General features: G+C 40.4%; 1 protein-coding gene across 10 annotated transcripts; it reads left to right on the forward strand.

The window, feature by feature from the left end:
* The first annotated feature begins 445 nt into the window (after positions 1 to 445).
* arfgap1 (ADP-ribosylation factor GTPase activating protein 1) lies at positions 446 to 14,708 on the forward strand. Of its 10 annotated transcripts, XM_010881399.3 has the most exons (14): positions 446 to 656; positions 1,051 to 1,121; positions 5,642 to 5,751; positions 6,015 to 6,186; positions 6,327 to 6,427; positions 6,507 to 6,593; positions 7,864 to 7,978; positions 8,126 to 8,182; positions 8,272 to 8,304; positions 8,791 to 8,820; positions 9,966 to 10,022; positions 10,485 to 10,544; positions 10,919 to 10,986; positions 11,105 to 14,708. In XM_010881399.3, exons 2-14 carry the CDS (start codon positions 1,062 to 1,064, stop codon positions 11,472 to 11,474), a joined length of 1,320 nt encoding a protein of 439 aa, XP_010879701.1. In that variant the 5' UTR covers positions 446 to 656; positions 1,051 to 1,061; the 3' UTR covers positions 11,475 to 14,708. The 10 variants fall into 10 exon arrangements, with proteins under 10 accessions (XP_010879701.1, XP_019911290.1, XP_010879703.1 ...); XM_020055731.2 differs by lacking the exon at positions 10,485 to 10,544; XM_010881401.3 differs by lacking the exon at positions 10,485 to 10,544 and having other exon boundaries at positions 10,925 to 10,986.
* Positions 14,709 to 14,832: the final 124 nt, after the last annotated feature.

The following is a 14,832-nucleotide window of genomic DNA, read 5'->3' on the forward strand; positions in this document are numbered from 1 at the left end:
TATTTGGATAGATGGTAGTTAATAAGTTAATGTCCACAAAACATGTCATAATTTAATTCGGATGACATAAAATATATAAAAGGTTTGAAGATTGTTTATTATCAAAAAGGTGAGGGAAATTTTTAACATATATTTAATTATCGCTTATTTTTGTCCTGTCACGCAGGGGATTTACAATAGTTCAGTCGCAGAGAAATATTTGTAAATTTAGAAATATTCTGACAGTAGACCTAGTATATGACAATGTTCAGGGTGGTGTGCGATGTATTTTCAAAGCTGTTGGGATTTACATGTGAGCAGTTTCAATCGTATGTTGTTGGATAGAGCAGTTCTGTAGTACATAGTCCATACACCAAAACCCGCATTAAGCAACGCCTACCGTCTGTAAATTGCATCTCTTGAATAAAACGTATCTGAAATAATTCCCATCATGCATTGTAGTGCCAACGTAGTCAAATCTGCTATTGCCTAGTTGTCAACATGGCTGCCGGTGTTTGACATCAGCTGGCTAGCATTCGCAGCTCTTCTCAATGGATGCGGTTTGAAATGACACACATTTTCCAATAATTCTAAGTCCACGTCTTTATCCCAAGCCTTATCGAAATAAGCAAGCCGGCTGCTTTGAACATCGCGTGCGTTGTACAATACTCACCCTGGTAAGAGACTGCTATGAGCTAGCAGTATTGTACATAACGTTATTGTAACTAGCTGCTAACGTTACTGATCAGCTCACTACAGTACTAGCTAGCGAGCCGGGCCAGTTCATGTGGTTGCTGTCTTCACTCAGTTATGTTACCTATTACACATTATGATAGTTTAATCGAATGTTATTCAGCTTTTTTTTTGTCAGTGCATATTCACAGCTACATAGTTTTCGAATCGTGTTAACGTAAACCGATGACATTGTTTAACGCTAACTCTGGATTGCTATGTCAAAAGCTGTCGAAGGCGTTCAGTTTTTGCTTCGCTGGTTTGCTTTAATAACCGAAGAATATATTAGAACGTGATTTTTTTTAATGGTGATTAGTAAATTATTAATGTTACTTACAGTGTAAGTCAAAATGGCAAGCCCAAGGACCAGAAGAGTGTTGAAGGAAGTGAGAACCCAGGAGGAAAACAACGTGAGTGTACTAATCTTATACTTCATTTTAATATGGATTTGATGTTGGTAACGACATTTGTTGGTTGGCTGAGCTGTATTGTTAGTAATGGTTTGGTATTGCTACCCTGGTATGAAGGCAAGCAAAAACTGAAATCCTCCATCATAGCAACGTTAGCTAGAAGAGCTCATTCGCTGAAACAATATCTGCTCTGCGAACCGTTTGGCTCCGTCCCATATTTAATCTTAACCCAGTCCACTTTTGGACATGCATTAAACATGCATACCTGAGACCAGTATCACAATCTAGATTACCTTCAACCAGCTATATAAATGCCCAGGGAAGATGTTTTACTGACCAAAATATGGAGTTTAACTGACCAGCTATATTCATTAGTCGTAACGCAGTATTTACTTCCCAAAATAATGTTTTACACTACATTAGTTATTTAGATTATCTAAGACAACCAGATACAGTGGGGAGAACAAGTATTTGATACACTGCCGATTTTGCAGGTTTTCCTACTTACAAAGTATGTAGAGGTCTGTAATGTCTATCATAGTTACACTTCAACTGTGAGAGATTGAGAAAAAAAAAAACATATCCAGAAAATCACATTGTATGCTTTTTAAATAATTAATTAGCATTTTATTGCATGACATAAGTATTTGATCACCTACCAACCAGTAAGAATTCCAGCTCTCACAGACCTGTTAGTTTTTCTTTAAGAAGCCCTCCTGTTCTCCACTCATTACCTGTATTAACTGCACCTGTTTGAACTCGTTACCTGTATAAAAGACACCTGTCCACACACTCAATCAAACAGACTCCAACCTCTCCACAATGGCCTAGACCAGAGACCTGTGTAAGGACATCAGGGATACAATTGTAGACCTGCACAAGGCTGGGATGAGCTACAGGTCAATAGGCAAGCAGCTTGGTTAGAAGGCAACAACTGTTGGCACAATTATTAGAAAATGGAAGAAGTTCAAGATGACAGTCAGTCTCCCTCGGTCTGGGGCTCCATGCAAGATCTCACCTCGTGGGGCATCAATGATCATGAGGAAGGTGAGGGATCAGCCCAGAACTACACGGCAGGACCTGGTCAATGACCTGAAGAGAGCTGGGGCCACAGTCTCAAAGAAAACCATTAGTAACACACTATGCCGTCATGGATTAAAATCCTGCAGCGCATGCAAGTTCCCCCTGCTCAAGCCAGCGCATGTCCAGGCCCGTCTGAAGTTTGCCAATGACCATATGGATGATCCAGAGGAGGAATGGGAGAAGGTCATGTGGTCTGATGAGACAAAAATAGAGCTTTTTGGTCTAAACTCCACTCGCCATGTTTGGAGGAAGAAGAATGAGTACAACCCCAAGAACACCATCCCAACCGTGAAGCATGGAGATGGAAACATCATTCTTTGGGGATGCTTTTCTGCAAAGGGGGCAGGACGACTGCACCGTATTGAGGGGAGGATGGATGGGGCCATGTATCGTGAGATCTTGGCCAACAACCTCCTTCCCTCAGTAAGAGCATTGAAGATGGGTTGTGGCTGGGTCTTCCAGCATGACAACGACCTGAAACACACAGCCAGGGCAACTAAGGAGTGGCTCCGTAAAAAGCATCTCAAGGTTCTGGAGTGGCCTAGCCAGTCTACAGAGCTGAACCCAATAGAAAATCTTTGGAGGGAGCTGAAAGTCCGTATTGCCCAGCGACAGCCCCGAAACCTGAGCGATCTGGAGAAGGTCTGTATGGAGGAGTGGGCCAAAATCCCTGCTGCTGTGTGTGCAAACCTGGTCAAGAACTACAGGAAACGTATGATCTCTGTAATTGCAAACAAAGGTTTCTGTTCCAAATATTAAGTTCTGCTTTTCTGATGTATCAAATACTTATGTCATGCAATAAAATGCTAATTAATTACTTAATATCATACAATGTAATTTCCTGTGATTTTTGTTTTAGATTCCGTCACTCACAGTTAAAGAGTAACTATGATAACATTACAGACTTCTACATGCTTTATAAGTGGGAAACACTGCTGGTTTTGCAGGTTATCAAATACTTGTTCTCCCCTCTGTATGCATCTGAGATATATTTCTTAAGATATAAACGGATGAACATGGCAACTGTCACATGTCACCTTGTGAGGAAAGGTGGGTAACTTTTCTGAGGATATTCCCCATGGTTACTGATGTTTAAAGACAATGTCTCACTCAGTGTGTTTTAGAGTGGAATAACTGGTGAAGTTCTGTAAGTCCTTCCGTCTCCATGAACCGAATCAGGGAAAACTGATGCGGTGAAGCAACTGAACACATTTCACACTGGCACCAAAATGTACTGTATTTACAGTATGTAACTAATACTGATGAAGGTTTGTTTTCTGCTGTCGAACAGTATTTGTCAAACCTTTCTGACTGTTCTAAATGTTTTTTCTAGCTTAAATGGCCGAAGATTACTTATGACTGGAAATGTTCACATTTGAGTCTACGGCCTTTAAAGTGAATTGGGATTTATGCAAATATGGTGCCAGAAGGATCAGAAGTTTCCAAACCTTTCTGAGAGTGCCACACAGTGTAGAGTTTTAGCATGCTCATTGTACAATCGTTTGACCCTGGTAACTTGTACAGTTTTGGCCCTACAGATGGCAGCAGAAAGCAATAAAATAAAAAGTTGTGCATTGCTTTCAGCAAGTAAACCTAATTATTATGTGAGGCAAATAAAGCAATTATTTCCAATTCTGGCTGCATCTATCCAGCCCTCGGTGTAGGCTATTGAATAACAACTCACAGGCTATGGGAACACAGACTCTTTCTCATTAGGATCAGTACTCTTTAATCTAAACTCTTTAAGTTGAATTACAATCAAAATGTATTTGTGCATTGTCAGTTGTCACACATTGCATTTACAAATACGCAGCTTAAAACCTCAAAGCAAACAACAACAATAAATTGATGCACAGTGGCAGAAAAAGTCACTAGTAGGATTGGAACCTAGAAATAAACCTGGAGAAGAGCTGGACCCTTGAGGTGTGGTCAATCCTCTTCTGTTTGTGCTTGGTGAAGATAAGAGTATATGATCTTTCTAAGGCCTCTGATGCTCCTCTCCCAGAAAGGAATAACTTTGCTTGAACTAAGCCTGTGTCCAGGCATTCAACATCATGATGTAAAAAAAGTGAAACTTTTTTTTTTCTTTCACTTTTCAAAATTTTTTGAATCATTATTCGGTGTTACCTGGCAACAATTGACATTATTCTGAATCTGATTAGCACTTATTAATCTCTGCTGTTTTGTAGGATTTCGTTGAAATCAGAGAAGACACAAAGAGGAAGATAGAAAACTTAAAGCAGTAGTTCTTAAATCTCTCTAGGGGGCTTCCAGCCATTCCATGTATTTGATGTTTTCCAAAGCTAACCCACCTAAATCAACATGTCTACTGTTTATCAAGCCCTTGACTACTTTATCTAGGTTTGCTAGTTCAGGGCTGAAATGAAATTGAGAAATCTGGGGATCCCCAGGAGAAGTTTGAAATCCACTGCCTTGAAGATCCTGCAGGAAGTTCTGGCAGGAACTGGGCACTCTCTGCATTTTGCAACAATTTGCAAGTATTCTCTGCCATGCTGGGCTGTGTGGTAGGTTGGTAAACGGATGCCATTGCTATCAAAAGAACATCCAAGCCTGTATACATTTAGCAGAAAGTCACATTCAGTCTCTCTTAATCCTGGGAAAAAATTTATTATGGTCTGGTGATGCCAATGTAGAACGTTTTGGCCTGACTTCCATAAGATCTGTTTGGCGCAAAACCAACACTGCTCATCACCCAAAGTACACAATACTTGCGCTCAGAATATCAAGATATTTTGGCACAAACCCTGCTGCTCTCTATGAGAAAGTTAAAGAATTTCGCCTTTCAACTCAACCCTCTGAAGTGTACAGCCAAAGCAACCAAGGAATTGCAAAAAGAATTAACAATGTCCTGGCCTTGCCCTCTGAGACCAGACAGCTGTGGGCTGACCTAAACAGGGCCATGCACAGGAAATCTGTTTGCAGTTTGACTGAGATTCAAATCTTCTGTGAAAAGAATAGGATAAAATTACAAAATCCAGGTGTCTTCTGTTTCTTGCTATGATGCCCAGAAGATTATTATTAAAAAATTAGTGTTACCAACTAACTTTCCCCAATCCAGCAAGGTAAACTTAGTTTTTCAGTGGACATTCTGTTTCTCTCGTCAGCATTTTATGACTGTGGAAATTGAAAAGAGAAAGTAAAAATCCCCTTGAATGTCTGTTATAAAACTAACTTTACTCTGCAATGTCAAACTAACTTCACTCCCCAATACCCTGCTTCCCATGATTCCGGCAGGATCTTTCTTCTGGCCATTCTGTGTCTCAGCCCTTTCAAATATTTAGCTGAGGATGGATACTCTTTGCCGATCTATTCAAAGGTATAGCTAGCTAGTAAACTGGTTAGTGTCCACATTAACTTTTTCATATTAAACAACAACTTGAAATGGAAAGTAAGCCACATTTTTCTTCCTTCCTCAGCTTTGCTTTGAGTGTGGGGGCTTCAACCCTCAGTGGGTGAGTGTGACCTATGGGATCTGGATATGTCTGGAATGTTCCGGCAAACATAGGGGCTTGGGCGTACACCTGAGGTAAGTCACTTTAAAGTAACAAAATGTCAGTTTTGCTGATTTGGTGAATTTTAATTGCCAGCGAAGGCGTTTTGTGCATGATGGTCGAAATCTTGTTGAATCTGTCATTCTTGATAGGCATGACTGAAGGGATAGATCATTATTTCTCTGATGTAATGGTCACCCGTAATTATGTAAATTCACCCACCATAACTAGCAGCCATTCTCATTTCGTCCTTCCTGTTTGGAAGTAATGAAACGCTGATCTGATCCTTGTACTCCAGCTTTGTGCGCTCTGTTACCATGGATAAGTGGAAGGACATTGAACTAGAGAAGATGAAGGCAGGAGGGAATGGAAAGTTCCGTATGTTTCTGGAACAACAAGAGGATTACGATGCCACTTGGACCATGCAGGAAAAATATAACAGCCGAGCCGCTGCACTTTTCAGAGACATGGTGAGGAAAGCCTGCTCTGAGTCATCTAATGATTGTGCACTGTTTCTCAGGAATACTCCAAATATCACTTTCTAATATCAGATAGTATATTTACTGTGGTCTCAATCACTCATTGTTATGCCTCTGTCTTCTGTTGACAGGTTGCCACCATTGCAGAGGGTAAGGAGTGGTCTGTTGAAACTTCCTTTGCCAAGGACTGGACTCCGCCACAGCCTAAAATAGGTCTTTCGTCATCCCATCGGTAAGGGTATCAAGAGTGTTTATTTAACTTGAGTGTTTCCCATATTATCTAATAATCTGGTATCTGTTTTTCAACATAGCTCAGGGGGCCCACGGCAGAACTCTGGAACACCTAAAGACAAGGCTTTTGAGGACTGGTTAAGTGATGATGTAAACTCTTATCAAAGGTGAGACCACAGTAACCAGGTCAGAACTTATGCACTTCTGGATGAGTGTTGGCTTAATTATGTGCCTTTGGCCCATGAGGCACCTGGGCTGTGTTTGTATAGTCTGTATACAGTCCCTTAAAAGCACCAGGCCTAAACCCGAAATACATTGCAGTAAAACAGCCTTGTTTATCCTTGACGCTACTGCAAATGTGTTAGGAAAAAAATAAGTTGGACTTTATTCCATGTGCTGGAAGTTGCCGTTTTATATCACATGCATGCGCACACACGTTGCTCAAATGTATTGTGTGATTAGGCTGCCATAAACAGAGATGCATTTTCATAATCCAAGATGTTTGTTTTAGACCTGCATATCAGATGAAAGTCCGTTATAGTTAACATTACTCAAGAATATAATGTCACTTCTGGAGTCCAGACCGATCACAATTAGATTTGAAGATTAGATTGAATGAACTGCATTTCTGTGTATTGCTCGGTGCCAACTTGGGCCCTTTTCTTCCTCATGAATATTGGAGGATTTCCCATGTAATAAGTCATGTCTAATATTGAAAGCAGTGTGAATTTTCCATAGACATAGCAGGTATGAAAAGGATCATGAAATCATATCTAGTATGCTGTTTTGTTATAGATTAATCTGTTTCCTGACTGTATTTTCTATGTGTTATATACAGTGGATATAAAGTCTACACACCCTTGTTAAAATGCCAGGTTTTTGATAAATCATGTCAGAACCTTTTTCACTTTTGATGTGACTTATAATGTGAACAATTCAATTGAAAAACAAACTGAAATCTTCAAGGGGGGATTTTTATATCAAGTGTACTGCACAGAACAAAAAACATGTAGTGTGTTGCTTCCACGTTTCTGAAATAAAAGATCCAGAAAATTTTCTATACACACAGTCTCTCATCTGAAATACATAGGGTAGGGCCTGTTCTGAGATACTTTCACCATGTTTGAGGATCTGCCTGCTTTTTTAAATCAAACCAAATGCACCTGGCATGAACCGAGGCTCTGTTTTGCAATCTCAGATTGAATAAGCCTTCTATCAAACAAATAACTTCAAATGCTTTTTGTGAATGTTTGCCCAAAATATTGCGTAGTCTTAATCCAAAAATAAGATTGCACAGGTTTCTTTAAGATCCTTTTAATGCTTATTGTTTTTTTCTTTACTATTTTGTCTTCCCGTATGTGTACAAGTCATTGTAATTCATTTTGCGTAAATGCATCTGCTAAAATGCATGTACTAATTAGGGCTTTCCATTTGTAGTGGTGGTGGTTACAGTGGGAATCAGGAGAACCGCTATGTTGGCTTTGGGAATACGCCAATCCCAGAGAAGGAGGAGCATGATGTCCTGAACAATGCTCTATCTTCCATTTACTCGGTATGACAGTAGTTTTGCACATCATGGAATTTGAATGGTCCTGAAGTAAAAAGTTGTGCCTGATGGGTATTCTTCAGTCCCATTTAGGAAAAAAACATGGCCATTAACATATCTGTCATACTGACTCATGTCTGTTTTGTTTTATAGGGCTGGAGCAATTTCACCATCGGGGCTAGTAAAATTGCAGCAGTTGCCAAAGATAATGTATGTTTTTCCAAATAACTTCTATTTTATCACAGAACTTAATATGAGGATTTATTGATTGCTTTCCCCAATCTTTTATTCTAAAACAGACCGCAAAACTTGCAACCACAGCAACTCTAAAGGTATGACACATTTTTATTTGGCAGATTACTTATCAGAGAGCTTTACTTTCAAACAATTTTCAATTATATGATTTAAGACTACCTTTAACAATGTTTATTTATCCTCTTTTGTATAATAAATTTTTCTTGTGCGCAATTTGTCTAAAGACGAGAATGATTTAGCCCCCCTTTTTGGGACATATGATAATTGTTTTGAGTGATAAGACTTTAATTTCTCTTTATTCAACCATAGACATGTTTTGGTTAAAAGGCTTCTTATATTTCCACAGTAATGTAATTATATTCTAGAACCTGATTTATATTCTATGGATTCACCACTGTATAAATATATTTAACGTGTCAATACAGTAGGTTTGTCCTACAGCTTTCCCTTGTATTATTGCTCATCATTGAAATGGACATAAATAATTGACCTTATTCAGTGAGCATTTCTGTAGTTTGACCTGTTTGTTGCTTATTCACCATCCTGGCTTTCTCTGGACATAGTTAAGGGGCTATAAGCCACCTCCTGAGCCGGTAAAACTAATCGTAAATGCATGGCTCTTTTTCTGTATGACACCTGCATAACTCATTTATTTGTTGTTTTTATGAGACTTGCAGCTTGTTTGGCTGGTCATTGTCGTATTGTCTGATACTGTCTTTGAAAATGTCCAGTACAACTCATTAGTGCATCAAGTGTTGTTATTGTAAGATTTTGCTTGGCAGGAAACAAGACATGTTTTTGATTTAAACATTATTTTAATGTCAAAGTCTGTGAGGGTTTAGCTCCCCGAATGTAAGTTTTCAATATCTGGTGTACCTCTGTTACTGAATAAAATTCAGTCTTATATTAGAAGGGTAGACCCTATCTGGGGAACCAGGGTGTCTGCTGAAAGCTGAGAGTCTTGGCTTTTCAGCAGTGTCTTCCTGCCTTTGATGTGACTCACTAGCATAGAAATCTACCATGTCTTTATTACACATAACCTATTAGATATTTGATTGGGGTTATTGTGGGTATACCTCTGAATCATTAAAATAGTAGAGCAGGTTTTGTTTTCAACATTTTACAGTGGATATACCCCCCTCCCCAAAAAACTAAAACTATTCCCAAACCACAGTTACTACCATATTCTTTCAATAGGTTGTAGGTTAAGAGTTCTGTTGTATTTTATTGTGTTTTGGAGGGGGTTGAACTGGCTTGCATGCAGTAGACAGTCTGGCAGTCCAAAAGTTCAGTTGTGTTGGGAGGACAGTTAAGGCTGAAATCGTATTAGTCCATTAACATCAAATGGGTTTATTACCTATGAATATACCTGCAAAGAGCTTGATCGCCTTCTCCTTGGTGGCTCAATAAGACCAAATAGTTGAGAACCCTTAGAAGTGAGCATTCCTGTCACTTATTATAAAAAGTGTAATCTTGTCACACCTGTATAGATGATTCATTTTGTACTGGCTGACCATAGGGTTTATCCATCCATGCATGACAGTCTCACTGCTCCATTCCCTGTGAAAGTCCCCCCTGTCTGCCCTGCTGACTGTGCTTGTTTAACATCTCTGTGAATGGCCTGCCCCGGATGCCTGCAACTTAGCACCTCAGCCTGCGTCCTGCGTTTGTCGTCAGTGTCGAACTGTGTTTAGTTTGATTCACACATGATGTCCCTCTCACGTTTTATCCCAACTAGGCTGCAGAGTTAGGACAGACTTTAAATGAGAATGTTATCAAACCTACCCATGAAAAGGTAACTGATTGATTATTTTTGTATTTTTTTTTTTAAAGATAATGTTGATTTGGTGGTGGGTCATTTTAGGCTAACATGCTTAATGGAATCCTCTTGAGATTTGAATGCGCATTATGTTCTGTTGAATGCATCTGCTTTAGTGGCTGACTAGATAGTGTTGACTATGCATGTGTAATAGCTAATTGCTTGATTTTGAAAGATTCCCACATAGCTGCTTTAAATGGGCGTTTAAAAAAATAACTAACGGACATCACATGCTCTCTCCTTATAGGTGCACCTATCACCTCATTGTTAATATTTTCCCCAGTAAATTATTGAATCCTAATAACTTTGCTCACCAAGTATGCAACCATTCTCAATCAGTAATACACCCTGTGCTAGCCTCAGTGGCTATGTCTTGATTTACAACACCAAGTTCTTGATGCTGTAACTTTTCCATTAATGGTGATTTGGCTTGTCCAGGTAAAAGATGGCAAGTTGATAGATGAAATGTCCGTCAGCATCGCTGGGCTGGCATCCAAGGTAGGAGAAGGTAGACCTCTGCCACACAGCACAAACCCATAACCAGTCTCCTGAGCAAGGGTCATGGGACGTGGTGCATTCCTTAGGAAGTAACCCAGGTTCAGCTAGGGTAAATACGCCGTGGCTCTCCCCTTTTGATGGAGCCTGAGGAGACTGGTTTGGATGTGTTAATGTGTACATTTTAAACATAGTGTAATGTTATCTCCCATCTCTCTTGCTGCCATTGTTATTCTGGTGGTGAGTACTTTATAGATTTAACTGTACTTATGCTACTACATCCTTTACTTGAGTGAATAATTAACTTTTTGTGTGGTTAAAAGGACATATTTTGACCTAAAATGAGACGTGATCGTGAAGTTGTCGTGTGCCTGCAGGTTCAGGGTGCTGGTGCAAAAAGCTGGAAAGACATGACTGACTTTTTTGCTGGAAAGCCAGAGAACAGGTAACATCCAACATTGATTTAATGTGGAAATAAAGGTGTGAATACCAAGTGAGTGGTGAAGTCGCTGGCGTGGTATTGTGAAGTGACTCTGCCCCCTTTATGACCGACCCTCTCGCAGCTCAGACGGAGAGAGCTACCAGAACATGGACGCCACTGAAGGTTACCAGGGCAACTCCGGCCCAGAACCAGGGCAGGCCCCTGCCAAGGACTTTTGGGAGACCTTTGGCAGCGCCAACTCCTCCAAGCCCAAGAAGTCCCCCAGCAGTGACAGTTGGACCAACGTCGACAGCTCGGCTGCTGAGAAGAAGAGTTCCGACAGCTGGGACAACTGGGGCTCTGAGGCCGCGTCCAACAACAAGCACAGCACTGGAGAGAGTTGGGAGGCCTGGGACAATAACTGGGACAATGCTGCTGGCGGGGAGACCAAGGGCAAAAAGAGCCCTGCCGCCAAACCTGCTGAAGAAACCTGGGACAATGCAGACTGGTAGAGGCCCCTCTCTCACTCACCTCACTCGTTTCTCTAACCCCTTTACCACCCACCCACCTTTCCTTCCTTCTTTCCATCTCACAGGCACTTTCACAGTTGCACAGTTCTGTCTCTGACCAGAGCTGGGCTCAATGCCAGTTCAATATGTATTTTTCTTTCAACAACGAAATGTTGTCGCCTGCGATTTTATATCCTGCCCGTGAACCCCACCCCCAACAGCCACCTCCACCATCCCTCACTAATAACAGGGCCCGTCGTTCACCCAGCTTTAATTATGATTGTGTTAGTGCTGTCTGAGTTAGCATGGGTTAGTGAGTCTCATTTCCCTGAACGTCAATGGGATTCAAGAGATAAGCGTGCTCGTTATAGTGCCACCATGTGGTCCAAATGAATGTTCTGGCCAGCGTTGAGTCTCGACAGTGTTTGCAACGTGTGTATCAAGTTCCTACAATACGAATACCCTTGATTGATTTATATGCATTCATGCCAGACCGCATCCATTTGAATGTTTAGTGGTCAAAACCAGCGCTTTTGGTTTAGCTACTTATCTGAAAAAGATTGCATTGAGCGAGCTTTGTCCATAGATGGAATGTTTTGTGCAAAACGGTGATTCTTTGCCGAAGTAGCGGACTTAAGTGTTTTGCTTCACCGAATTGGAAAGGTCGGACGAACCATGGGGGATTTATTGGGTTCTCGAAGCTTATTTGTTTCTTGTGAGCAGTGGAACCTGCAGTCAAATATGGTTTAGTATGTAGATGCACAAACTCTGGATGACCCCATCAGGGCACTCTCGTCTACTTATTGCACTCTTCCCAGAGAGTCTATCCTAAAACGAGCCATCACTGTCAAGTCTTTTTTTTTTTTTATTAATTTATCATCAACCCTTCTTTGCAATGGGGTCAATTTAGTGCACTAGAGTGGCCCTGACTTGATCAACACATCATGGAGGCGGGTCTCTGCTCCAGTGTGAAACCTTATTCGTGACTCAATCCGGGTGTAAGGGTTCACCATCTAAGGTTAGCATTTTCAGCAGCTTGTTGTAGCTCTGTCATCTGGCCAATCAGTCTAATTTTATATTTGGCAAGACTCATTCAACCAAGTTATGTCCAAATCTGGACAATGATGTCTGGGTTTGCATGAATGTACAGGGAACAATTCATAGTCCTCTCAGCGATTCCATCATGGGGGCAAAAAAATATGGAACTGAGCTCAACGCAAACTCAGCATTCCTGAATACCGGTGTTTACTAACTTTAAAAGAAAGCGCCGTTTCATTTAATATTTAGTTTTTCTAGATAAGTGTGTGTATATACCTTGGTGGGGAAAAAAAACGTAATGTACTTAAAATATACTAAAATCAAAACTGTAAAAATAATAATGGACTTAAATTAATACTTTTTTTTTGACAATGTCCGACTCGCTAATAATTACCAACATGAAAGCTAGATAGTCAGGGAGAATGAAATTCCAAGAATGATGGATGGTGGACCAATTACTTAGCTTGCTCTTGTTGAAGACCCTACATGCACCTGGCACAAACGCCTGAAAAAACTGTCAGCCCTCTCTTCATTGAATCCTCTTCAGAGCTTGTAGGTGTCTGTCCGACTTTAATATTTTAATGAGGAAAAGATTATTTTAATTCAAACTGGTCAAAAAAATTATGTTAAATTAATCATTGGGCAAACAACAAGTCTCAGGCCAGTCATGTAAGAATCCTAGCAGGAACTTTTTTTATGAAATATGTTTATGCACCTTTGCTATTATTTCTGTTCCATATCTGCCTTTATAATGTCTGACTCCGTTTCACCCCTTTGTTGATGCATAAGTGAGTATGTGAGGCATTGCCTAGATGATGTTTCCACTCCTCAGAAAGAGGACAAGGAAAGGCAACTAGTTCTCAGTTGCAGCAGTTTGTTGGCATTTCCTTCCCCTGGCTGTTTTTCTGGTAGAACCAGAGCATGTGGGCTGCAGTGGCATGCATTGTCTTGTCTGAACAGAAAAAGGGCATTTGCTAAATTAACAGAAAACAAGTCTTAGGTTGCATGTTGTCTTCTGCGCGCGCACACAAAATACAATGACCTGAGATGTAAACTGTGATGACTAACTGTGCAATGCTTGTGTAATAGTGCATCTTCTGCGGTAGTGTTCTCTATCCCCTGCCCTCAATTTTATGGTTGTGTTATGAGCCTTAAAGAGCTGTCTTCAGAGCTGTCCTCATAGTTATCTATTGGTGAACTGTTTGGGTGTACAGGTATGCGTTCTCCTTGAACATGGCCAGTGTGTACTCCATGAAATTATAAATTATGAAAGTAAAATGAGGTGCTTACAGTTTTCTTCTGTATTTCTGATACTTTGTAATTCATTTTTCTTGTACTGTATTATGTTTTATGATGACATAACATTTTCAGTTAGAATGAGAAACCCGGTTTCTTGTGTTTTTCCCATGTTTTCTGTCACGTTTTAGATTGCACAGGCCAATCTTTTTAAAATAACATTCAGTCAGGAAATAGTATTTTTCGATATTGTACATTAAATGACCATTGAAGCCTATTGTTTGGAGAATTACCAAAAGAGTTGAGGCACCCCTTTTTTTTTTAACCTTGTCTAAGTGCAGTTGAGTGTGGGGGAGTTCTCCTCAGTTCCACTAACTGACAGTATCTAGACAAGCATTCCATTTTGGCAATTGATTGAAGGGAATAATCCTTGTGTTTTTAAATGCCCTGTGAAACAAAACAGACTATTGAAATTAGATTTAAGAAATTATGTAAGGTATCTGGTTCATATGAGATTTAAAGAGCACACGCAGAAATTCCCTTGTCTCTATGACAACCGACATAGAGACAAGCTTCCATAATTGTTTTTTGGTAGGCCAATCTGGTCTGCTTATTGCCCCCACCCCGGTTTCCTAGAATGAGACGTCTCACCAGCAAGTGTTTTCGGTTCGAGGTTTGCCCCACCGGCCCCAGAACGACCGAAGAATGAGCCACTGAGATGTCTTGCTCTAGGGCACCCCCTCTGCGGGGCGGGGACAATAACCAGACTAGAGTGTCCGGGTAAGAAAAATAAAATCATGGGAATTGCTGGATCTCTACTTTCTGTTACGTCTGATGTGTACCATTAGACAAGTTTGCGTGTCCCTTCGTACTGTATAAATATGTTCAAGTTCTGGTCGTGGGTGTGTTTTTGTGCACCACCTGTTGTCTGTATGGAAAATAAAAACTTATATATATGTGGTATGTTTTGACTATCATTCATTCCGCGGTGAATATAATCTTTATGTAATATGCTGTCGATGTTATCAATGTTCGCATCCAGATCCAGTGGGATCTGTATGTTAATGTATACATTGCGCTAAATTGT

The sequence above is a fragment of the Esox lucius genome, chromosome 17 (assembly GCF_011004845.1).
Source record: "Esox lucius isolate fEsoLuc1 chromosome 17, fEsoLuc1.pri, whole genome shotgun sequence".
NCBI lineage: Eukaryota > Metazoa > Chordata > Actinopteri > Esociformes > Esocidae > Esox > Esox lucius.

What these genes read in the sequence shown, in the direction of transcription:
- arfgap1 (XM_010881399.3), top strand. Translation starts at nt 1,062, where the DNA reads ATGGCAAGCCCAAGGACCAGAAGAGTGTTGAAGGAAGTGAGAACCCAG. An exon ending in CAGCAGTTGCCAAAGATAAT is followed by an intron (nt 8,183 to 8,271) that starts GTATGTTTTTCC and finishes ATTCTAAAACAG; the next exon opens with ACCGCAAAACTTGCAACCAC. An exon ending in TCGCTGGGCTGGCATCCAAG is followed by an intron (nt 10,545 to 10,918) that starts GTAGGAGAAGGT and finishes GTGTGCCTGCAG; the next exon opens with GTTCAGGGTGCTGGTGCAAA.